The following is a 26,174-nucleotide window of genomic DNA, read 5'->3' on the forward strand; positions in this document are numbered from 1 at the left end:
TTGTACTCAGAATGCTTTCAAAACCATTTTTTAATATAGCATACTGAATATTCAGATATTGATTCCATAAGTACTTAAAAATACAAATTATTAGCTTACTCTTTTAATAATGAAGTGTTTAACATCAAAACATTAAAATGTGCACTTAGTTTTATTAAAATTGTTAATTTCTTGAACCAGAAACAGAATACAAGTTAACATGTAAGATTTGTATTACATTCTTAACAAATAAAAACAGAAATAAGCAGTTCCATGACACGGCTATGATGGGAAGGGATGAATTTGGCTCCATTTCACCTTTCACTTTGTGCAGTCTCTGAAATCTGACATTGTCAGACTCAATTCCTGAAAACTGTGGTCATCGTCTGTCTGAAGAGATTCAAAATTAAGTCGCGTTGAAGACGTTCAAAACGATATCCTTACATTGTTTAATACTCCTGACTACAGAAGTAGTCTGGTTTACCCTGCAACCATCCAGCTCATAGATGAAGAGGTGTTCTCATTGTCTAACAAAAATCAAATCAGGAATAAAATCACTTGTTACAAATTAAATAAAAGTTCTTCAAATAATCTCTTAATATTTACCAGATTTTTTTATTAATGTTAAAGCAGAAATCTGTCACTGTGGAGACAAATGTTTACGAGTTTGTCACCAAAAATTCCAAGTACTTTTAATTTTATAACTAGTATATCAAAGGTTACAAGTAGTAGATTACATATTTTGTACTCAAACTTGTCATTTTATAGTTATAACAAGGAAAATAAGCCATGCTTCTTCCGTTTATTCAATGAAAATACTGTTACTCGTAAAATATTTTAAATTACCAAATAAACTTTGTACTAATCTCAAATTGTGTATTCTTTTAGTTGGAGTATTGAAGGAAAATCCCTTAAAAACTACAAATTGGATGAGCAAGAGAACTCAAATATGAAATTCACAAATACCCAAATAATTTCTACTTACACAAACTCCCTCATGGTTTTCTTACTACTTTCTCCTACACTTGTCTCGTCAACCAATATTAATTTAAGCACACCCCCTTTCTAATTCCCTTCCAGATGACGTAATATCCGTGCCCTGCGATGGTCACCCAATCTCTCAGGCAAGATTCTCTAACTCGTGTCAATTGGTGACAAACCAAAAGTATAATACAGGGCTGAAAAGAATAACTCAGCCTAATGCATAATTGTGCAGCCGGATCAGTCTAAGTCAACTGCTTCTGTTTAAACATTGCTTTCAACCTGAACTCCGGTCCTTGGTGTCAGAATTACATAACATGTTTTAAACCTGTTCATACAATTCTGTCTTCTGACTATATAACTTTCTCCAATATTTTATATTTTACCTACTTTGTATTTTAAATTAGGAAACATTTTTACACACTTAAACACATAACACAGATTGAAAAAATAAATAATTTCCTTATGTGGGTCGTCAAGATATGGAGAAAGACATTGACAGTATGACCGAGTTGAGTATCATGCACTGTTCAGATTAACCTATCGTTACATGTATCAGGATGGGACCTTACGTTATGGTATTTAATTGTGCATGAATGCAATCTAGTGAACAAGTTGTGAGTGGCTGAACCACAGTCTGTCTTGTATTTATTTTCTGTATAGCTCAAAGATGTAGTTTGTTCAAAGTAAATGTCTAGTTTTGTTGGACAGATTCTATTTTTTTTTTTTTTTTTTTTTTTTTTTTTTTTTTTTTTTTAATATCATCTGAAGGCAAATATAAAATATTTAAGAGCCAATAATTGATTAAGTTAATTATACTGGCATTCTGAGAGCAACTGTGGAAGATATTGTTTGGTAGTTGTACCTACTTATTCAATTGATCGAACTAACTTCCATAGAAGATAGATTTCTGCTGTATTCTTCGCATATTGGTCTGGAGTGTGACATATTCAGACCCATGGTACTTACGTAAGACCATAACTAAAATAGTGACATTTTCCTATTGCTATCGTTTTAAGAGATGATTCAATTTTTTTTTAACTAAGTACAGAAATATATTTAAAAAAAAAACATAAGGAAAATAAATAAAACTGTAACCTCTTACAATAAGTGAAGAAATTTAGATTAGATTACTCATAAGGGTCTGAAGTTACAGGTTCCTACTGAAGTTGCACTCGGAATCACAGAATGCTCTAAAAACTTATAATATAACAAATTGAGTATACGGATGTCAGTGCCATAATTAATTATAATAAAATTCATAATGTACTTAATAAGCTTTTTTATTTTATTAGCATGTTATTTCAGTGTAGTGTCCAAATTAAAAAAAAATTAATTTAAAAAATCAGTATTAATCATTAGATATACAATAATAATTGACATTTTGATATCACCTTAAACTGTACCCAAATGCATTATTAAATTGTTCGCTGCTTGAACTGGAAACAGGATATAATTTTAAAAAAACTGTAAGTAAAAACTAGCATAAACTGCATTATAAACTAACATGAATATTTTGTATACATTCTTGTAAAGAAAAGAATAAGTGGTTCTGGTTCTCTCCCCTACTTGAACTTATAGTTTAAAACTTTGGAAGATTCTTTGTGATGCCTTTAAGCGATTTACATATACCCTTTAAGTGGTGTTTGTATAACCTTTTTATCCCACATATTCACCTATATCACATCTACCCATGTAGCTTGGAAAAATGAGACAGTACTGTACTTAATTAGAAATAAAAATTAACGAAGAATGTCATTACACTCAACTTCTCCGAAAAAGAACTTTGTCAGTTTCCTTTTTTTGGACCTGATTATTCCTACTCATTTTTTTACTTACTTGCAGAGTGAAAGCCGGCCCCTTGACTCCTCTGTCGGACACAACGGAGTCTGCCGACACTTATGTGGAAGAGGACCCAAATGATCCTGAGTGGACAGTTGATGAGTCCTCTGTTGAACGACTGCCGTTCAAGAGGTAGAACTCCTCTGTACAGTTTCCCATGTAAATATTTAGTGTACACTTTTTATAATTATAATTTCATTTTTACACTTTCAAACATGTTGATACAATTTATGTTAATGAAAAGTAATGTGTGAATAGTGTCAAAATACTTGTAATTAAAATAAAAATATTTTAATAGCAGAAAGTGTTAAGATGGCTTATTATTTTTCTGTAGGCTGTGACTATATAACTTTGTTATATTTTGTAGCAAATAGCGTAAGAATTTGTGTATATTACATCCAAACTAGTCCTAAAAAATAACAGATGAAATGTGTTTTTAACTTTTAAAATTTTTGCCTAAAATCTTGTTATCTACTATACATGAGAAATTCAATAGAGGCAGGTTTTTTGTTGATTTATTTTTAAGATTTACCGATCAAAAGTTATACATAAATTAAACAACAATTTTCAAATTATGTAAATTCCTAAAATTTATTTTTATTTTTGTCAGATGTTAGTTTTTATTTTGTAGATATTACTTTAAGTAATAGTTTCAATAAAATTCAAAATTGTAATAATATTTGAAAGTGAGTTTTTGTACTCATGTAAAACATTTACCTTAAGGAAAAGTGAAGTTAAAATAGTAGTTTTTACTTATGACTACTCAAGCATAAATTTATTTTTGTAAGCAAATTTTGGTATTATGACAAATTTTGTTGTTCCTTAATATTGCGTAGTTTATTACTCTAGAAGATGCAAACCTTTTTATGTAGTCCATTGTGTTTTCTCCAGTACTGCTTCAGAAAAATATTCTTTATTTTAAAGAACACTCAATTTTAAATGTTAACTCACAAAAAATTATTTAATACAAAAATATTTTGCTTAGATAACTGCAGAGTTATAATACTGCATAGGGAAACATGAAGTGTGAAGGCACTAAACTATAGATCGGTATTTGGCAGTACTGAGATGGGTGAGAAGTTAATGTCATGAAGGAAACTGTTTGATTTTGTAAACAATAGAAGATTTTTAAAACTATTTTGTACTATTCAATAAAATCTAAAGTTAAAGTGGTATGGTTATGTACTCTATACACATGTGTATATATTATACAGATCTGTGATAGCAGCTATATTAACAATCTAAAGATTTATACACACAAAATTACAGACTTATTGATCATGGAAAAAAATTTACATTCAGTGCTTCAAGCTATACTACAGGTTTCTGACGAAAAAGTTGTGAATGTTGAAACAAACAGATCCCCAGATATTTCTCTTAGAATAAAATTGCTAACAATTTAATGACATGTTTAAGATTGATCCTTTTCAACTTAAAAATATTGTGTGATGACAAAAGTTATAGTTAAGGAAACCCTCCACCAACAACCACCATTCTCCTCATTCATTTTCAGTTTTTTTAATTCACCTCACATTTTGTACCTATGAAAATTATATTTAAGTTGTACGATACAAATTAACCCATTGAGGGAGTAATTAGTCCTCAGCAGGCCAAGCCTGGTGGCAGCAACCTACTACAAAATATAAGAGTGAAAATTCTTACTGCAAATATGAAGAAAATTCTGAAGTATAAATAAGTGTTTATATTTTGACCTTTGCTGGCAAACATCAACATTAAATTAGTTTCCCGTACAGGTTCTTAGTAATGTGTATCTGTTTCTCTTATAACAACTTGTAAAACCATAGAGAATGAGCAAGAATCACCTAAATGTATCACTGGCAAGTTACTTTTTGTAGGCTATGTCATAAAAAGCAATGATATTTTATTGGCTTCTTCAGTATAAAAGAGAGCAGAGTTAATAAAACCAAATCTTTTACCTGGAGTCAATATTAGGAATATGTGACGGTAATACTATGCAGTAATATGTGCAGATAATGGCAACATATTAGATTTTTTGCTTAATTTATGGCTTTTTAATATTTTTCCTTCCAGTAAATTACATTTTAAAATAATGTAAAATCTGTTATTGCTGCTAGGAGTTTATAAAAAAAATGTTTAATTATATCATTTAATGTATTTATAATTGCTGTTTCTTTCTGTTGTTCACTGGTAGATAGCACACAACCAGAAGGTTTCATAGCGGCAACAAATTTTAGTTTTGGATGACATGCCTCCTCATTGCACATTACTAAATCTAAAGTTTAAACTGCTTCTGCCCAACTATTGTTTACTAAGATCCTACAATAAATTAAACCACTTTTACTTTAAAAAATTAATGGATTTCATACATTTTCCATCGTAGATATAAAATGCTAAAACATTTCAATTTTGAGACCTGATATGTGCTCTTTTCTTCATGTCTACCTCCTTAAAACATGAGTTACTTACCTATTGCGTTATTTTGGACTGACAAATAAAGTAATCTATGCTTTTAAATTTGTTTTTATTGCTATAAATTTTTATTCTAGCATGATTTGTGTAATGTGAGCAAAACTGTGAATGAAATCTAGTATTCAAGTTACAAAAATTATCTTTAAAATAAAGTATGTTTGAACTAGTTCATCACAAGATTTTTGAGGTAAATTTTATTTAAAAAGGGACCGATTCAACATATTCTCTTGCATCTTCTAACACTAACATTGATCTTTTATAGGCATTTGAACTGAAAATTGTATATTCTCTCCCTCAGATGGCAGTCTATCTATTAATTAGCAGACAGACAAATCAAAATTTAACACATTACTTAATTCTTTATTTGTGTATATAAACATGTATATTTATAAGTATTGAATATTGATGTATATGCACTACTGATAAAATTGATTAAAAATTGCTTTATTCAAGTTCTCAAAATGTAAAGAACTATTTTGACCACAGAAGAGGACATTATGAGTAAGTTGTACTAAATATAATTCAAAAAATATTCGTAATATTAGTTGTGTCTTCTACGGTTTTCATAGATGTAGACAATACTTAACTTTTAAAACTCAATTTGAGAAATTAGCACCCAACTAAACTACACATCAACGGATCTGTTTTGTGTTTTAATTTGAAACATTGGCAGTTATTGTTTGGTAGTAGAACACAGTGCAATAATTAGAGAGATTGCATTGTGTAGTAAAAACGAATTTATATTTACCAAATTGCAATGTAGACCTCTTCATAATACAGTAACTAATTTATTATAATAATTGATGTTGATTATCAACCCCAGATGTGTACAAAATCATAATTTTGTTGTATCTTATGATTTCTATGTTTGTTGTCAAAATTGTCTGAAAGTTTTACTTTTAATTTAACTTACAAAGTAAAGATCATGCTACTAGTATTCAATATGTACATGCCTTGATATCTTCATAAACTTGTGACTGATTGAAATATTTAGAGCCAAGACTTAGAGTGTTTGTGCAGGTGGATTAGTTCCTCTACTCAAATTTGTTAATTTGTGTTTTTTTTTGCCGATTGGTTGTTTAATCCATTAATAGTATTATTCTCAATTGTTTTTTAATTTAAGAATCTACAGTCTCATTACATTCTGATTTGCCAGTGAATATGACTGAATCACTAGATTTTACCTAGTGATGTGTCAAAGCTGAATCCTGAATCTCGAGTCCACCTATCTTTAACAAAATTCGGATTTGAGAATCGATCAACGGGATTTAACAATCGTATTTGCAGAGATTTACCAAGTCGTTAATTATCACCTGTGCAGTACCGATAGTGCGTGAATTACTGATAGCTAAAATATGTTTTTGTTATACTTTGTGATAAAACATTTTTGATATTAAAAAAACTCATAATTTTGTAAATAACTTTTTACACTTCCGTATTTATATACAATTCATCGCACGAGAGTCTCTCTGTGATTATACACACAGATTAAAGGTGATCAGCAGTACACAAATTAAACTTGCATATTTTGTACTTGTGTATGACGAATCATAGATAGATAAACTAATCAACAAAGTATAATAGTTTTCTAAAATACTATTTTTGTGCAGTTTTATATTAATGTTTGTACACTGCCTCAAGTCTAATTTAACAGACTCACTAATATTTATTTACCCTACATTTTGTGTAGTTGTATAAATATTTCTTATTTATAAAATATATGTACTTTTATGTCTTAAATATTTTTAGGCTGGAGTTGGTTTGAAAGTTATCAAGCACATAAAATACATTTTATAAATAATGCAAATATGTCTATATTTTTTGCATATTAATGGTATGTATTCTTAAAAGTCCATGTTGTAATTTGAGAAATTAAAGTAGAAGGTGCAGGATATGACTTATTTATTAAAATATTTCCCTAAACCTCTTAAAATTTCTTCGAAATAAGAGTTCAGTTTAAAAAATGTTAATAATCGGATTTGTGATTATTATAAATAAAAAAAGCTATTAGTATTCAAAATTCGGGGCTTGATTTCTTAAGAAGTTAGGTTTGGATTTGAGATTCGAAAATTCTGGATTTGCCCATCACTATTTTTACCCTTAACTTAACATATACCTTAACAGAATTCAGTAATTTTAAGATCATATATTGCTGCTCTAAGATTGTTATACTTGTACACTTTTAGGGTTAAGTATTGTATTGCATAGACTACTCGCCGTGAGAGGAGTAAAGAAACTGATGGCAAGGCAATTATGTTTCCCAACCTCTAGCTGCAATAAAACTGTGGCACTAGTTCAGTCTGTATTAGCTGTTCTAGAACATAACCATTCAGTATATAAAAGTTTGCCTGTACAGATGTTAAAGGTAGAAATGTCTAAATTGCCCCCAACACAAGCCAATAAATTGTCAGATAAAGTTAATGAACAAGTTATTCTTAGTTACAAGATAGTTTTAAAAATGTTTCTTTTGAACTTAATATTCTGTATAAGCTTAACAGAGTGCCACAAGAGGGAAACTTCCAATTACTCCCCCTCTCACCCACATATTCAGTTTCCTCTCTTACTTCACGGCCTGTAACTATTCATCACCAGATTGGTGTGAGAACATAATTTACAGTATGGGGTAACAATAGTGCTTTAATGAGTTGTATGGTGCTTTTGCTTTAATTAAGTATTTTTTTTATTAACTGTTCATTTCCATTAAAAAACCTTGCCTCTGAAAACAAAGCTTTAAAATATTTTTTGTAATTTTTGAGGTATGAGTGTTATAAAATAACAGAATGATTTTATTTAAATGAGTGGGACAAAGTATTTTATTTTTTAATTCTGATCGATTTGATTATATTGTAAGATTAAGGTCGCAGGCGATATCCTACAGGTTTAAGGCCATGCACATGGTAAATATGTTATGATTAAAAAAACAACCAACCATTTATATAATTTTTATTCCCTGGGTGTTATTGTTATATCCTAACATTAAAACTCTGTTAAGTTTGTAATGATTGTACCAATTTTCTGTGTTACGTAGATCCTTAAAATATTGATTACATTTTTGTTAATCCTTAGAAGTATCTCTCTACATTGAGATGATTCGAATCATGTGGTAAAATTTTCGTATATTACCTACATTTGGGTTTGATATATAGCTGTCATTCCAAAGTGTATATTTTGCAAATAAAGAGATTTCACCATCAATAATGCCTGTAAATAATTGAATCTTATTTTACCTTTCTATGTTTATTTACTTTACAGATACAGTAAAACCCCGGTTAACCAAACTTGGGGTCAACCAAAATAGTTCCATGAATGATAACGAGTATATAAAAAAATTAATATGTCTGCATGTTGTCTGCAATGGATAGAGATATAGTGATTCAGTGTATACAAGTTGATTTTGTTTAAATTTTGATTTTAAAAGGCTGTGTTTTTTATATTTAAATTAAGAGTTTGAACCGATGGTAAAGTTTTAAATTATAAGTTTTTATTTTATATTATCAGTTTATTTCATTTTAAATATTTGTAAATTTGTCAACCAAGAACTAACCTGTCACCTATAAATTTGTGAAAATTATAACAAATTAGCTTTGCAATAGAAATGACATTACAATAACATTAATTCTGTAAACAACCATCAATGAGTTTGACATTTCTAGTAAGATAAAATGATTGAACAATAAACTAGTCTATTCAAGCTTTTTCATTATCAAAAGTAACTAATCAAGGCAAGGTGCAGCTTATCTGACATAACAGGTATATAGGCTCAGTGGATAGCATACTTGTTTTCAGATCCAGAGGAACATGGATCAAATGTCAATGAGGGAAATATACTTTTGTTTCCTTATTTAATAATTTCTCAGAAAATTTAACTCATTTATTGAGTTTTTAGTTAAAAACCGTAATTATATTTTATAAATAATATATGTTTTACTACAGAAAATAAATTAATACAAAGTAAAGAATACTAAAGAGTAAATATATCGGAAAGCCAAATCTTCTTACAACACTGAATTTTTATTTACTTCAAGATTTGACCACAGAAGTTAGTCAAATCTCCATACAACACTGAATTTATTTTATTTATTCACGTAAGAAAGAAAGAAAAATAACTCTTTATTCATAAACATTAAGAATAGAATATTTGTCAGATCATAGAATAGTAAAAATGTCCAAATCGGTTACATTACAAGAGAAGAAAATTTAAACAAGAGGGCAAAAATTAAAGGTCAAGGATGCAATATAATTCTTCTATGGTGTAGATTGACTTCTTCACCAGCCAGTCATGTTGTTGTCTTTTCATCATCTTCGGGTTGCACCTTTTGAGTTTCTCGGGAAGTCTGTTGAAAAGCTTGGCTCCAGCAAATTATGGCTTTTTGGTGTAGAGAGTAGTTCTGTGGACTGGAAGATGATATGCCTAAGTTCTTCTAGTTTGATAAGCATGTACCTCTTCATTTCTTAACAGATTTTGTTTTGAAGCATAAATAATTACCTCCATTATGTAGGTTGAGGTGACTGTAAGGATGTCTAGGTCTTTGGAGGCTTCTCTACAGCTGTCGAGGAGAGAGAGGCCGGCCATAACCCTTATTGCTCGCTTTTGAAGAATTAATACCCTCTGGAGATTACCAACTGAGGAGCCACCCCATAGGGTGATTCCATATCATAGGTGAGATTCAAAATAGGCAATCCTTAAGGCTGATGGTGTGCCAGTTGCTTTAATTCTTCTAAGGGCAAAGATGGCACAGCTTAGTTTTGGGCAAAGATTATCTATATGGCAGTTCCACGACAGACATTGGTCAAGAAACACACCAAGGTCTTTTAGTTCATTCACTCTATCTAAATCTGGTGGTCGTGATACATGATCTTTAAGCCTTCCCACTGCAAGGAGCTTGGTTTTAGATGGATTAAACACCAGGTCATTATTTAATCAATAATACTGCTGTGCTAAGCTAACTGAAATGAAGGTGTTGATATACAGTGATTCTACTGATTTATTGCAGTTAACTAGTGCAGTATCATCTGCATACATGACGGGGTGACTATAGGCTTCAAGTTTTTCAGACAGGTCGCTTATGAATAATATGAACAATACAGGGCCCAATACTGATCCATGTGGGAATCCTCTTGTAATATTTTGTGGTCTGGACTGTAAAACTTCATTAACACTGTTCACACACTGCTTTAATTCCACTACTTGCTCTCACCCAGTAAGGTAACTTTCGAACCAGCTAAGAGCTGTTCCTTTTATTCTAAGGGCGCCGATTTTAGTGAGATTAGTTTATGAGAAGGAGTCAAAAGCTTTACTTAAGTCAAGAAAAATAGTTGTGACAGTGTTACCAAAGTCAATATTATTTATTATTTTTTCAATGAGTTCAGTCAGAGCAGTAATAGTTGATTTTCCTGGGATAAACCCATCTTGTCCTTTCTGTATCAGAGTGTTCAAGAACTCTTGAAAGTACTACTTTCTCTAGTACCTTAGACACAGTTGGAACTAAAGAACGTAATCAGAGAACAGACAAATAACTATTCAAAATGGCTTTCCTCCAATCTAATAACTTTTGTGAAGCGGATTTAGTGTTTGTAAAATTGAAGGGGTTCCAACACTGGCCAGCAAAAATTATACAAGTTGAAAAAAAATGATAAAAAGGCTCAAATAAATATGTCACTAAGTTTTTTTGGAGACAGTACTGTTTCAAAAGTACATGATGGAGATATCTTTCTTTACTATGAAAATATTAGTAAGTATGGGAACTATCATATAGATAATTCTAGAAATAAGACCTTTAACAGGGCATTAAATGAAGCAGAACTTACATTCAAAACTAAAGAACAAGGAGCCTGTTATGCTTCAGAAGATCACAAAACTGGCCTCAGCAGTGGACAACTCTGCAAACTACCACTATTTCTTAAAGAGATGAGAGCCTGAGTCGAAAGCAACAGCGTGGAAGTGTTGCAAAATAAGATCAAAAACCTCCAAACTGATGATGACCTTGAAATATCTCTCAGTTTGGCTGTGGAAGTGGGAAATGTGATTTTAGCTGAAATAGCATACTCAACCAAGATTTATGTAAGATGCCCTTGAAAAATTCCCATCTGGTTTAGCAAATTACTGAATTTGAGCCGAAAGACAGAAGATATCAGAAATCGAAGAGCTACACTATAATGTCACCTTAAAATATCAAAACGCATCCTTGGTTGAAACAATAAAAGAACTAAAAACCCAACTGGCTAAAGAAATGCAGCTTAGATCAGAAATGCAAAATATTTTTGAAGAACTAGACAAAGAAAAAGAAACCACATCTAATAATGAAAGAGGAAAGCACTCTGAGAGGCCTTTAAGAAGATAAAAATATACGAGCAATAATGGACAGTACAATTCCCAACCATCTAAACAAAATAAAAGCAGCCAAACCCCAGCACTTATGTACCCAGACTCACACCCTCAGGTTTCCTCCTCACCATTCGTTCTACTATTGGCACAGCTAAAAAATCGACAGCACCAAATAAAAGCCAAACAAAAAAGAAAAAGTGCAAAACCAAAATAAACAGGAAATAACTGTACCCATGCATACAGCATACTACGTACATACAGCACTCTCATGCTAAGAAAGTGCTTCATCGGGCAAGGTAAGTAGGTCTCTAATGATAAACTAGATCAACATAAAAGATCTAATTACTTTAGTGCATCACTACAGGTTGCAAAAAATTAAGCTGTATCTACAAAAGAGAAATAATTTATGCCATTCAACTCAGACACAACCACAAAACTGTCAACTAAAAACCTGGCTCACCTACGATCAAGACTGTACAACCCATACATCTGCCTGATAACAGACTTGAAGATCAGCTCCAAAACAAGTCATGAGCATCAAAAAGCCACTGAAGAGAAAACCCCTATGTTTAAAAAAAAGAGCAGAGGATGAAATCAGAAGCCTTTTATAACAAAAACATTGACTTTTACATCCATCACCTTACTACAAGTTTAAAAAAAACCCGGGCCTCCAATTTGATCTCTTCAGCTGCACTTTGACCTATACCTCACAACCCTCATTCAGTAACTACACCTACTTCAGTCGCACAAAATTACTGCCAATCACACACCATCTACTACAAACACTAGAGAAATATGCATTCACATGACAACAGAAGAGAAAATAAATTCTACCAATCTTCAATTTTTAGGAATTCCTGTGTAGTCCAAGACCTGCACATAACCATATTGCATGAAATATATGTGGATTGGCAAAATAATTAAACAGACTTAACCACCTTCTCAGTGGCACATTGCCTAACATACTAGAACTGACAGACTGAGCATGGTTTACAGCAAAAAGATGTAGAAAGCCCAAAAAATAACTGACTATACACTAGTCTCAGATTATAGTAGAAAAGCTCACAAGCTGGGAGGAGTGGCAATTTACTGCGAAGACATGGCCAACACAGTTGAGGTTATTGACATCTCCAGCCACAATTGAGAGCTCCAATGTGAGGCAGCAATGGTGGTTGTTAAAACCAAAAACCGCCATGTTTACATACTTGGCATCTACCGAAACCCTGGAAAAAATGTAAAACCTGCTTTTGAAGTTTTGTCAGACATTTTGAACCAAATAGAAGCCCAAAGAGAATCCATAATAATAGTGGGTGATATTAACATAGAAAATCTGAACAAAGCAGATATGAACATTATTATGCTAGAAGATCAACTGTCCACATAGAACATTACCAGGATACCTCTACCAGCAACACGGATAACGCATCACACTGCCACATCCATTGACTGTGTTTGCGTCAGTAAACCGGAGGAATATATAAATGTCACTATTATTCGATCAGAATTATCAGACCATACAGCCCAACTCACAACACTTAACAGCCAATTTAAGAAACATACTGCACTGTCATCTATGAAAAAAGGTTTGAATAATCAAAATTTAAACCACCTGAAAGTGACCCTCTCAAACCAAAACTGGAAAGCTGTTTTACAAGCCAACACTGCTGAAGAGACCTATAAGAATTTTAACAGAGTCCTACGCGTAGCTCTGGATTTTACCTGTCCCATCAGAAAAATTAAGAATAAGAAGAAGGATCATTGGATGTATTATGACCAAGAAACGAAGATACTTAAAGAAAGTTGTACTAACGCCCTTCATGACGGGCATTTTAAGACAAAGTGGACTTAGTCGCCAAGAAGAGAGATTACGACTTGAAATTGCAACGGCTTAATCTGCCTTCAACATGAAGTCGTAGCCAGATTTATAAACCAAGCTGATAACAAAGCAAGGCATTATGACAAGTCATAAGTTTTGGAAGGCAGGCAAAGCGAAAAAGAGTGACTCTGATTCAAATTGAGACATCATATCAGATCAATGCGCTGTGGCAGAACACATGAACCAATTTTTCACTAAAATAGTCGAAGCAACCCTATGTCAAAACAAGAGTCTAACCACTGCCAAAGAAAATAATACATAATACATTACATATATACATACATATAATACATTTTACAGAGCAACAACTAATATTGACTCAACTTTACCTGAAGTAAAAGTCATAATTAGATCCCTCAAGACCAAGTCGTCCAGTGGAGTAGATGAATGAATACTCATAAAAAATGGTAAAACACTGCATCAATGAACATACAATACCGCTAGTTGTCATCATTAACTTATCATTTCATCATGGACATTTCCCTTCAGCACTAAAATTAAGTAAAGTCTATCCATCACAAAAAAGGAACAACAACTGAGGCATTATAGACCTATCTCGCTAGTTTCCACTATTAGTAAAATTGAAAAAAACAGCCCTGACCAGGCTAATGAATTACCTAACTCACTATCAACTTTTAAATGACAACCAAAATGGGGTTTTAAAACATCTAACACCAGAGCCGTCACAAACCTGGTTGCGTGGTTTAAAAGTTACTTGGAAGGTCAAACACAAGTCGTCAAACTGACAGATTGCCATGTGCATTGAGGTCTAATCCACCACCAATGTCCAGAGGGGTACCTCGAGGGTCTATTCTGAGGTATGTCCTGTTTATATTACTGACAAATGACTTTCCAGGGTATATTCAAGACGGATATACGGCAAACTTTATGTACGCTGATGACACTACCCTACTTGTAAAAAACCGTTCCGCAGAGGACCTACACCAAAATGCAATAACAGCTTTGAATAAAATATTACAGTACTGTAAAACCGACGACTTGGCAATAAACCCCAAAAAAAATAATCCAAGTGAACTTCAGTACCAAAAGAAGTGGTGTACAAGAAATACCAGATATAACCAAGGGAACCAATGTAAGATTCCTTGGAATAACTTGTACAGCAAGCTATCATGGAATGACCACGTGAACTGTTCGTGCAAACAACTTGCCTCAGGAGTTTACGTTGCCCGTAAAATAATGTGTATTGCTGGCCTACCCGCAGCCAAGACAGCATATTTTGCCTTTATCGAGTCGCACATAAGATGAGGAGGTTAGAATCAAAGTGCACACGATCCAAAATATTCAATTTTGGTAAATTGAGAAAAACCTAATCAATATATTTCTAGCAGCAAACTGTAAACCAAGAAAAGTGGGTTTAATAGAAAACTATAGCAAGATTTTATTAAATCAGTAAAAAAGATCAAAATTCCATGTTAACATGTTAAAAAAACTGTTAATAAGTTTGGAACATGTGAGTTTTGGAACTGACTTGAGGATCATGTGAGTTTTGAAAATCATTGATTAGAACATGTGAGTTATGGAATTGCAGATATTTTAAGAGCAATATCAGTAACTAACTAAAAATGTACCACTTGGCCAGAAAATGTAAACCAATCCTCTGATTCAATTTCAATGAAGTTTCAGATCCGGCTTATGCTCTCAAAACTGAACTTAGAAACCATTTCAATAGGTCAGGAAATAAAAAATATGGCGAATAATATAGTATAAACAAACTTTATTTACAATGTCAAGAGTGGATTACAATTTTCAAAGTTGTCTAAATTAATAATATTGGAATTTCTTCACACGGTTCACACATGGTTAATTGATTTCCGTTGACCGACCTATGTTCACCTTCTATGATTTTTTTTATAAAAAATGGAGATTGTCATTATTTTTCCAGGTCTCTCCAAGTTCTTACATAGAAGTTTGTCAACGTCTTTTTTTCTTTTCTAAAAAGATAGCCTAGTCCTACCTGGCTATCTTTTCTTTGGTTTTCTTCCAGTTACTTTTATTAGGAGTCCTTTTTGTAGGCCTTTCATCTTCAAATGAATGTTTTAAAAACTCGTCCATCTTCTCATAAGTATAATAAATAAATAAAGTTAAGTTTCACTCACAATATACAGATTTTAGGTTAGGCAACCTCTTTTTTTTTTTTTTTTTTTTTTTTTTTTTTTTTTTTTTTTTAGCTTTTGGGTTACCATGAAGCTACGTAGTACATTTCCAGTAAAAAAATTTATTAAATATAATTTATAATATACGTAAATAATTTACGTTGTGGTTGCTGATCCAGAGTTTTTAAAAAGGTTATTAGTTTAACTTTAAATGGTATGCTATAAGTAGACCTCCCGCGGATCGAGCCGTAACATGGGCTCTTATGGAGTTATTCTGGACCAATGAGAGAGCAGCAATGGCGGCTAGGCCACGCCCCCTGCACCCCTCCCCCGCCACCACCATCGCCTCTGGACCAATGAGAGGGCAGCAATGGCGGCTAGGCCACGCCCCCTGCCCCCACCCACCCCCTCCTACACCCCCTGTCACCTCCTGGTCCCTCCCCTAGCCAATGGGAGATTGTCTCTTATGGGAGGTACATTTCGGTGTTTCCTAACCACAGACTTCCTGTTTTCCGACGACTTATCTCAACCTAGACTTCCTGTTTGTCACACACCTCTGACTTTCTGTACTGCTTAACCACCCGTCCACAGGTCCCGTGTCGAAGCCTATTGACACTCACCTTTTTGAGTACCTGAGAGTCTTAACACCCGCACCCGCGTATCTGATGGCTCCTACAGGAGTCCGACACAGTCCTACTGCCTCCCGCACTCCGAGCCTGGCGTAATGCCCATACCCGGATTTTGACCGCCTAACCTTTACCGGCCATGCACGACATATTCCGTCACCCATCTTTTCGAGTACAGGAATGCATGAAAAACCGCACCCACATTTCTAACGACCCTTGCCCAAACATTTCGAATGCCTCCAATACTCTTAACCACATATATTGCCCACACTGTTATTTATAACACTCCACTCCAGGACCTAGCCACCCATCTATACCCCCGGTCTCTTACAGACCCACACCTGAACAGTCCCTCACAGGGTTCCAACTTATACCCAAATCGGTACTCTGATCGCCTATCTTTTATCGGATGAATGATGATCTTTTAACCGTGTACTCGTACCCTACCGAGACCCTACACTTTTCGATTGCCTCCAGTACTCCTACCCGAGCGTATCGCTCATACCCGAATTTTGACCAATTTACAGTCCAATGTACCACATAGGCCTGCAATCGCCCGTTTCCCGGACCTACACCTGTATTTCTAATGGTCGCTACAGAAAACTCACACTATGCTATTACCTCTCATACCTCGGCTCTTAACCACGGATATTGCACATACTACGATTTCTAAATCCCCGACCTTTACGTGTGTATACGCCTACAGCCTCCCACCTCTCTCGTGTACCCAAGCGTCTTCGGCCCTCATCCGCACCCTGCCGTGGCCCCACACTTTCCACTCCTAGTCAGGCATAAAGCCAATACCCAGATTTTTACCATTTTACCGACCAATGTACCACATAGGCCTGCAATAGCCCGTCTCCTGGACATGCTAAGACCTACTTTTCTAACGGATCCTGCAGAGGCTTCACACTTTCCTATTGTCTCCCATACCTCGGCTCTTAACTACGGATATTGCACATACTATGATTTCTCACTCCCTGACCTTTACGTGTGTATACACCTACAGCCTCCCACCTCTCTCTCTCTCTCTCTCTCTCTCTCTCTCTCTCTCTCTCTCTCTCTCTCTCTCTCTCTCTCTCTCTCTCTCTCTCTCTCTCTCTCTCTCTCTCTCTCGTGTACCCAAGCGTCTTCAGCCCTCATCCGCACCCTACCGAGGCCCCACACTTTCCACTCCTAGTCAGGCATAAAGCCTATACCCAGATTTTTACAATTTTACCGACCAATGTACCACATAGGCCTGCAATAGTCCGTCTCCTGTACATGCTAAGACCTACTTTTCTAACGGATCCTGCAGAGGCTTCACACTTTCCTATTGTCTCCCATACCTCGCTCTTAACTACGGATATTGCACATACTATGATTTCTAACTCCCCGAGCTTTACGTGTGTATGCGCCTATATCTCGTGTACCCTAGCGTCTTCAGGCCCTCACCCTCACACTGACGGGACAACAACACTTTCCAAATGCCTCCCGTACTCTTACCCAGGGGTATCACCCATACCCAATTTAGACCACCTACACATTACCGACTAGTATCCACAAAGTCCAACAGGCATCCATATAATATGTCGTACACCACGTCTCTTAGCCCTTACACATACTCCACGACTCCACACTCTAAAGTGTTTACTACGCGTAGCGTCACATTCGAAAATTGTCTTCCCACCATTAATACCCTGTACTGGTTCCCACACATATAGTTAACACCTTTACCGTATTAATCTCCATATACGAGTATTTACCGAGCACATCGCACAATCTTAGTTAGCCTTACCTTCGTAGGGTTCAAACTTGCATTTCGTTCAATTTCTAACATACCGAGGTCCCCATTAAAAAAAACCAGGCCTAACACGGGACTCTCATTTTACTGACAAATATTCATACATTACCTGAAAGTGTAATGCTAATATTTACCGAGTACTTTCCCAACAGGATATTCTCAGCCCGAGGTCCTAGTCTCAAGCTAACAGCTTATAACACGAGGCGTACCTTCTGAGCGACTACTATTTGCCGATCAATGCCCGTGCATATGTTTCAATACCTGGACACCTAATGTCTACGAAGTACTTCATATACTCTTATCCCACGCAACCCATCACGGGACCCTAATTTCTGTTACCTTTCACTTGGATGTCTATCACTTCATTCCGGGACCCAACTCTCAAGCAGACTTAACCGGTAATTAAAAGAACCGTATTTCATTATTAACAAAGCACCATACATTTATTTCAACTACTGCTTAGACATTTAGTTTCCATATTAATCAAGTATTTTGTTTTCACTTAACCCACGCCTCCCTTTACGGCACTCCAACTTTTTATCCACGTTAAATCCACCATCACTTTCTAACGGCCAGGCTCTCATTTTCATAATATCAAGCGGGCGTAGCTTAATACGGAATACCATCCCATACAATTTAAGCTTTACCGTGTGTAATTATATATGTCGCTTATACTTGGACATCTAAAGACCCATCATACCTCACTCTGGTTTCCTAGCTGTTCCCTTACTTTAATTTATTTATAAAGAGACGCATACAGAGGTATTAGTCCAATCGTCTCGAGACCGCGTTATACTAATGTTTATATTATAATCTATACTAGCACTTTATGAAATCTCGACCACAGTGACTTACCCATTGCACCGGCTCATGACACTGCTCGTAACGGACAGTTTGCGGTTTGCGGTTACCTGCATCCTCGGACTCTGATAATTCATTTTCTACAACAATATTAAAACTAATAACTATTATAACATCTTCAGTACAGCACGGGATATCTGCCATCCTGAATACAGTCGGAATAATACATAGGTACTGCATTCGGTGTGTAATAAGTTTTAATTTTTCTCCCGAGTGTGATGTAAAGAGCTTTAACTTATTTATAGTCTATTTTCAAAAAAAAACGTATACCGCTTCGTATACTTTGAATTTAGTTAATCATACAGGATGCGATGATTGAGGTTTGCGGTTACATGTAAAAACCCAGACGAGTAACGGTACAGCTGCAACCGCAATTTTAAGAGACCTCATTGGTCAAAATAAGCGCGTCTCTGATTGGTCTAAAATAGCCGCCAAGCACTCTGATTGGTCGGTGTTCTACACAGGCGGCAGAGATTTCCCTGTCTCGCCAGTCTGGAGGTGGACGTCAAAGAGGTAAGACCTATGTCGCTCTGTTCCTTGATATTGCACAACATTGTGTATACAGAGTCGATATCAAGACAAGAAATTTTATAAAAGTAAATTAGCTTATAGGAGTTTTATTACATTTTCAGTTTATTAAGTGCTTGTACTTTATTTAGCGATCACAGACATTAAACTCCTTTACACTGTGTGTGTTCTTAAAGTGTTTATACTATTGCTTCTTTAAATCTAATACAGTGTTATTGTGTTTTTATGAAAGTGAACAAGTTAATTCGTTGTGTTACTGTGTTTGTATCGTAGTGACAAATCCAACATAGATTTCATTAATTTATTTGTGTGTCGTATTTATAATCAAGTTTTGTGTAATTTATTTCGGTTATTACATCATACCACAGTGCACTGTAAAAAAGTTTACTGCGCATGCGCACCTCCTACACTTACTTAAATGCGTGACGTGGTCTTCTTGTCATTCTTAGACGTGACGTTGAACAGTCAACACCCATTCCAAAAGCTTGTATCAAAGCTGCTTGCTGTATTATTTTAGAGCTAATTACATACAACATGGATCCCGTAAAAGTTTTGCATACCGGTGAAACCTACTGTAGAAGGTTTAGAACATATGGGTCAGAAACAGTTTTCAAGTTTAACCCAGTACCCAAAGGAGTGTCCGAACTTGATTGGATTAAAAAGGGTTTTGGGAGTATTGTCGAAAAGGCGAAAGCCGGTACTACCGAATATGACTACCTAGGCTTCACTTTAGATTCTCTGAATTTTAGGACCAAAGATTCCGGATATATCGCTTATAGACCTGCAAATCAAGTTCACGGGGATATAATTTGGGATATATTTGGAAAACTTATCCAAAGTAATACGGATTCGATTAAGTCCATGGACACATTTAGAGTTAAGTGCACCCGCACCAATATTCCAGTAGGTAGTGGTGGCCTCAGAAGACCAGGTTTGTACAATAATTTCCAAGAAGAATGTAAAGCACGTAATGGTATCGTAGTCATTAAGAATAGTGATAATCTGTGTCTGCCCCGAGCTATAGTGGTAGCAAAAGCCTATGCCAAAAAAGATCCTCAGTTCAAAGCAATAAGGCAGGACATGGGTAAGCGACAAACTTTTAGAGCCCAAAAATTGATGACTAAAGCCGGGGTCCAAATTTCTGAACAGGGAGCGGGGATCCCCGAACTTAATAAATTTCAAGACCACCTCAAAAAGTACAATATTACAGTTTATAACTACGATAATAAGGGTCGAGATGTTTATTTTTCAGGTACTAACTCCGATGCTCAGTACAAAATAAAATTGCTGTATCACGAAAGCCATTACAACGTAATAACTAGCTTAACTGCAGCTTTTGCATGCCATTTCTATTGTGAAGCATGCCATGTCCCTTATGACCACAAAGCTGAACACAGATGTTCAAATATCTGTCCTGCATGTCAAACCGTTTCTCCACCCTGTAAAGAGGAGCATGGGGGAATTTTATGCCCTGACTGTAACATGACCATGAAAAATCAGATCTGTTTCGCAGCCCACAAGAGTCAACGATGCAAGTCGGTAAAAAAATGTTTACAGTGCCAAAGGCTTGTCTTTCTCAACAGTCGTAAGTCAAAACACGTGTGCGGGGAAGTTTTTTGTAAAATATGTAACGATTTCATGCCCCCGAACCATCAATGTTACATGCGGGTCGACACAAACAAACCAAAAACCAAAGACTTTCTTTTCATTTTCTTTGATTTAGAGACCCGTCAAGATGAAATTTTAACGGAAGAATCTAGAGTTCATAAAGTTAACCTTTGTGTTTCTCAACAATTTTGTTGGAAATGTATTAATGGTAAATCTTGTGAAATGTGCAAAGACCGAACAAAGATCTTTGATAGTGATCCTGTGAATCAATTTATGAATTACGTAATGGAGGAGAGAAAAAAATTCAAAAACGTATGTGTAATGGCTCATAACGGTCAGGGTTTTGATTTTCAATTTCTGTTAAAGTACGTTCTCGAACAAACAAAATTCACTCCAGAGCTAATTATGCGTGGCACTAAAGTCATTCTTATGGAACTGGATAACGTTAGATTTATCGATTCGCTAAATTATTTCCCCATGGCCCTCTCTGCACTACCCAAAGCCTTTGATCTCCCCCCGGAGAAGAAGAAGGGTTACTTCCCTCATCTTTTCAACACTTTGGCAAACCAAAATTATGTGGGCCCCATACCACCCAAGGAGTACTACTGCCCTGAATCAATGTTTGAAAAGACTTACAAAGATTTTGAAAATTGGCACAACGACCAACTTAACCAAAATGTAGTTTTTGACTTTCAAAAAGAGTTGGTCGAGTACTGTATCTCCGATGTGGAGATACTGGCGCAAGCGTGTATTAAGTTTAGAAACATGTTTCTGAAAGAATGTAATGTAGATCCATTCATGGAAGCCGTCACCATTGCCAGCGCCTGTAATCTGGTGTTTAGACGGAATTTCTTAAAACCCAACACTATTGGCCTAGTCCCAAAGAACGGATACCGTATGGTTGATAACCAATCGCCTATTGCTTTACAATGGCTGAGCTGGGAGGAAGAACAGCGTAGTGTCCGCATTCAGCATGCGGGGAGGGACAGAGAAGTTAAAATCGAGGGATTAAAAGTAGACGGTTTTGACGGAGAACGAATCTATGAATTTCAGGGCTGTTATTTCCATGGGTGCCCGAAATGTTTTCCATTTAATAGAGAAGAACCACTCAAAGAGGACCCTTCCGACTCCCTGCACTTAAGGTTCGAGAGAACCAAAGCTAAAATGGCTCGTCTCCGAGCATCTGACTATGAAGTAATTGAAATGTGGGAGTGTAAATTCAATCATTTAAAGAAAGAACAAAAATTGGATTATCTAAATTTTCTCCCCATTCTAAACACACTCCCACTCAATCCCAGAGAGGCCTTCTTCGGGGGCAGAACAGGCAATGCAAAATCTTATCACAAGTGCGAGGACGGGGAAACAATTCAGTATGTAGACGTTTGCTCCTTGTACCCGTTTGTCAATAAGTTTTCTCCTTATGTTTTATCCCATCCAAAAATATATGTAGGGGACAAGGAGTGTAGAGAAAGAGGCATGGAGGCCGAAGGTCTCATGAAATGTAAAGTATTGCCTCCACTAAATTTGTACCATCCCGTCCTTCCAGCACGCATGAACAATAAATTAATGTTTGTTTTATGCCGTACATGTGGTCTAGAAATGCTAAACACGGACTGTAACCATAACATCGAAGAAAGAGCATTGACAGGGACATGGACAATGCAGGAAATGAGAAAGGCCGTAGAGAAGGGGTATACCATTTTAGAAATGTACGAACTTTGGGATTATAAAATTATTACTTACGAAGACGGTGGTCTTTTTACGGATTTTATTAACAAATTTCTCAAGATTAAACAGGAGGCATCGGGCTACCCCTCTTGGTGCCTCACTGAAGAGGACAAGGCTAAGTACGTTCAAAATTATTATGAACACGAAGGTGTCAGACTTGACCCTTTCAAAATTGAAAAGAACGGAGGTCTTCGCTCCCTTGCTAAATTGATGTTAAATTCTTTCTGGGGTAAATTTGGTCAAAGGGAAAATCAGACAAAAACATCAATCATAAGAGACCCCTTTGAATACTTTCAGTTGCTGTCCAACCCTGAAATAGATGTAAATACTACTCAAATTATTAACGATACTGTACTAATTGTGAACTGGCAGCATATTGAAGAAGCCGCAGAAGCCCTAAGGACAGTGAATGTTGTGGTTGCAGCATTTACAACGTCACATGCTCGATTAAAACTGTATGAACACTTAGAAAAGTTAGGGAGGCAAGTTCTTTACTATGATACAGACAGTGTCCTTTACGTACACAGGGATAGTATGCACAAGGTCCCCACAGGGGACTACTTGGGCGAAATGACCGACGAGTTGGCTGACTATGGTCCAGGGTCATACATAGTAGAATTTGTTTCCGGAGGCCCCAAGACTTACGCCTATCTTGTCTGGTCAACAAATAAAAACGCACTAGTTGAAGTTTGTAAAATAAAAGGCCTTACTCTAAATTTAAAAACTAGCGAAAAATTAAATTTCGAAACATTGAAAGCATTAGTTCTGAGTAATTCATTTGACTCAGTGGACATAGAAGAGAACAGAATAAGACGAACCAAGGACAAAGACATTGTTACAGTCAAAGAAACAAAGTCTTTTAAAATTACAGGGCCCAAAAGGAGACTTGAAGGACCCTACGATACTGTACCGTTTGGATTTAAGAAACAAAAATTAACACTCTAACATGTTTAAAAAACTACATTTTCACCAATCACAACGTTAAAATTTCATTACAAATCCTGAGACATACATAGAGAGAGATTAAATGTAATTATAACCCACCACATCCGTTGGTTGTGACCGAACGTTCGTTAAACCGCTTCCTTCAGATGTGTACTAGTATTGAATTATGTTATGAGAGCTGACAACGAGTAAAAATTTTAAATTATTTTATTATACAGGTATTTCAATTACGTACAAAAGAACTTTTTAAATACTAGATAATTGTACTGTATTATTGCAGCCATTACATATAATTTTGCACTCCAGACCCTTCTTTGGGTGGTTGGCCGAAAGTGCAAAATACAAATGTTTTGAGTGTATATCTCCCCCCGTCATCTTTACCTTCAAATGTCACATAAGTGTGAATGTTTGATCACCCTCGCGTCAAGGGAGCTTCTGCTTCTAAGGCCGGCGTAAAACCTGTAAGTCCTGGAGCAGTTCGACCTCTTTCACGGCCGGCTTAAAACCCGTAAGCCCGGGAGAGGTTGACCCTTGGACAGTGTGAAGGGTGAGACTGATTTGAAGGAGTGAATGTGGGAACTCAGTAGGATGCGTGGACTTGGGCATGGAGATGAACAAGTCTATGCTCCGAACGGCTCAGCATGAACGAGGTCTCTAAGGCAGGCCTAAACTCTGTAAGTCCTGGGACCGTGATCGTGTAATATAGTGACCACATTGAATGTGTACTGATGACGGAGCCGATAAACGCTGATTTCCCTCTTCTTAAGCCATCTGATACAGCAAACTGTTAGATACGTCATTACATAGTTATTTGCTCGAATGTTAGCATTTTATATTTGTTTATTGTTTTTAATAACATAAATACCTTCCAGTGTATGGATAAAGTCAATTATCACAAACATTTTACCATACCGATTTTTCTACGTCACTTAAATATGCTCTTATGTGTGATCTCAGGTCCACTTCAATACATACACGCTGACATATCCATCAAACACTATTCACTCTGTAATTTCACCGCAAAATCAGAATGTCTAGGAGCTTTAAATAATTATGCCCCTCAAACACTCACATGCACTACACAGGCTTACAGGTGGATACCAACAGTTTTATTTATAAATTTGTAGATGACTCGTCTCATGTTCATTCGCAAATGAGCACTCAGAGCGTTAACATGGCAACCTTCCTTAAGCTTGAATCTAGAAATGTGGTTAACAGAAGTGAGAGGTTTCGTACCACACGTGAAGAACTAACGTTTATACTGACCTCTCCCATTGACTCAATAGATTGGCCCCTAGCATTTTCAGAGTACATTGTCGATCATATAAAGGATGGAGCCTCACCTACTGATCACTTTGGAATTACAATTAAACATCAAAGTATAGCCAAAGAAGGGATTATACCTTTCATGGCAGCATCTAAATTAACCTCTTACGTGTTTGATGATGCGCTTGAGAAGACATTCGTTAATGTGGAAACATTGATAGGGCCTTTAATTGTGACAGCAACTATAGTAAAAGTACCTGAGCAGTTTCTTCAGTAATAGGCATTTAGTATATCTCCTTGTATTATTAGTAAAGAGACAGAGAGAGGTTAGGCATTGAGTTGAGGATCACTTTGTGTTTGCTTTGAATAGGTACACGGAGGAGGAATAAAAATAAGTACAAAGACCCATTTTACGTTTTTTAGTAGAGTGAATTGAAAGACTTCTCCGAGTATAGTGAACTGTTGAACTTGCAATGGATAAAATAAAAAAAAATAAATAAAAAATAAAGTATAAAATCTATCTCACCGAGAGGTGAGGTACAAAAAAAAATATGTTGGGAGGTAGCAGATTTGTCATGGAATGGCTACCACCGTAAAGAGCGATGGTTGGGGCTCTTTACACACGTGGATAGGCCTACTGGGGAAGGAGCCACGTAAAAAATCTCCTAACGCGCCATGGTCCTACGCCCTGGTCACGCGGCAAGCACGTGTGTACCTAGCGTGGTGGGGAAATGTGACCACTCGTCACAACACGGTTGTTAAAACATATAGACCTCACCGAAACATACGAGTATTTCTAGGACGTCAGATTAACATATATAGTGACACCATTTAATCTACATACCAATAGCATGACTTGTCTGGTTCATCTGAACCCTCATCTGCACCCTGCGCCTAACACTGTTGCCAGTTTTACTTGTAGTGAAAATTATTGGTCTCTCTCAGCATATGTTGCAATAAACAAACGTTATCAATTGTTACCGTAAACAAATAAATGTACATTTTATTTCACTCATCTATTTTACATTCATATACATTAAGCAGAGCCAGTATATGACCATATCCAGGTCATAACGGGATCAGCTGGTGATCAGCATCGATATGGTAACACCGTCTCAAATGTCATTGAACTATTTTAGTGCAGACTGTTTTAATTGTTTAAACAAATGGGTAAATAAAACAAAAATTTCAGAAAATCTTTTGTCAGTAATAGGTCCATTACCCGCAGGTTAGTGAGGCGGTAGAAGGCATCCAGCGAGAC

At 35.7% G+C, this 26,174-nt stretch overlaps 1 protein-coding gene across 2 annotated transcripts in view; it reads left to right on the forward strand.

Annotated features, from left to right (window-relative positions):
- Positions 1-8,448, forward strand: part of LOC124371855 (KAT8 regulatory NSL complex subunit 1) — an 86,884-nt gene extending 78,436 nt beyond the window's left edge. For both annotated transcript variants that reach the window (XM_046830231.1, XM_046830225.1), the window contains one exon: positions 2,806-8,448. In XM_046830231.1, coding sequence (XP_046686187.1) covers positions 2,806-2,883 — 78 coding nt within the window. In that variant the 3' untranslated portion in view covers positions 2,884-8,448. The remainder of the gene's footprint in view (positions 1-2,805) is intronic.
- The last annotated feature ends 17,726 nt before the right edge of the window (positions 8,449-26,174 follow it).

The sequence above is a fragment of the Homalodisca vitripennis genome, chromosome 1, assembly GCF_021130785.1.
Source record: "Homalodisca vitripennis isolate AUS2020 chromosome 1, UT_GWSS_2.1, whole genome shotgun sequence".
NCBI lineage: Eukaryota > Metazoa > Arthropoda > Insecta > Hemiptera > Cicadellidae > Homalodisca > Homalodisca vitripennis.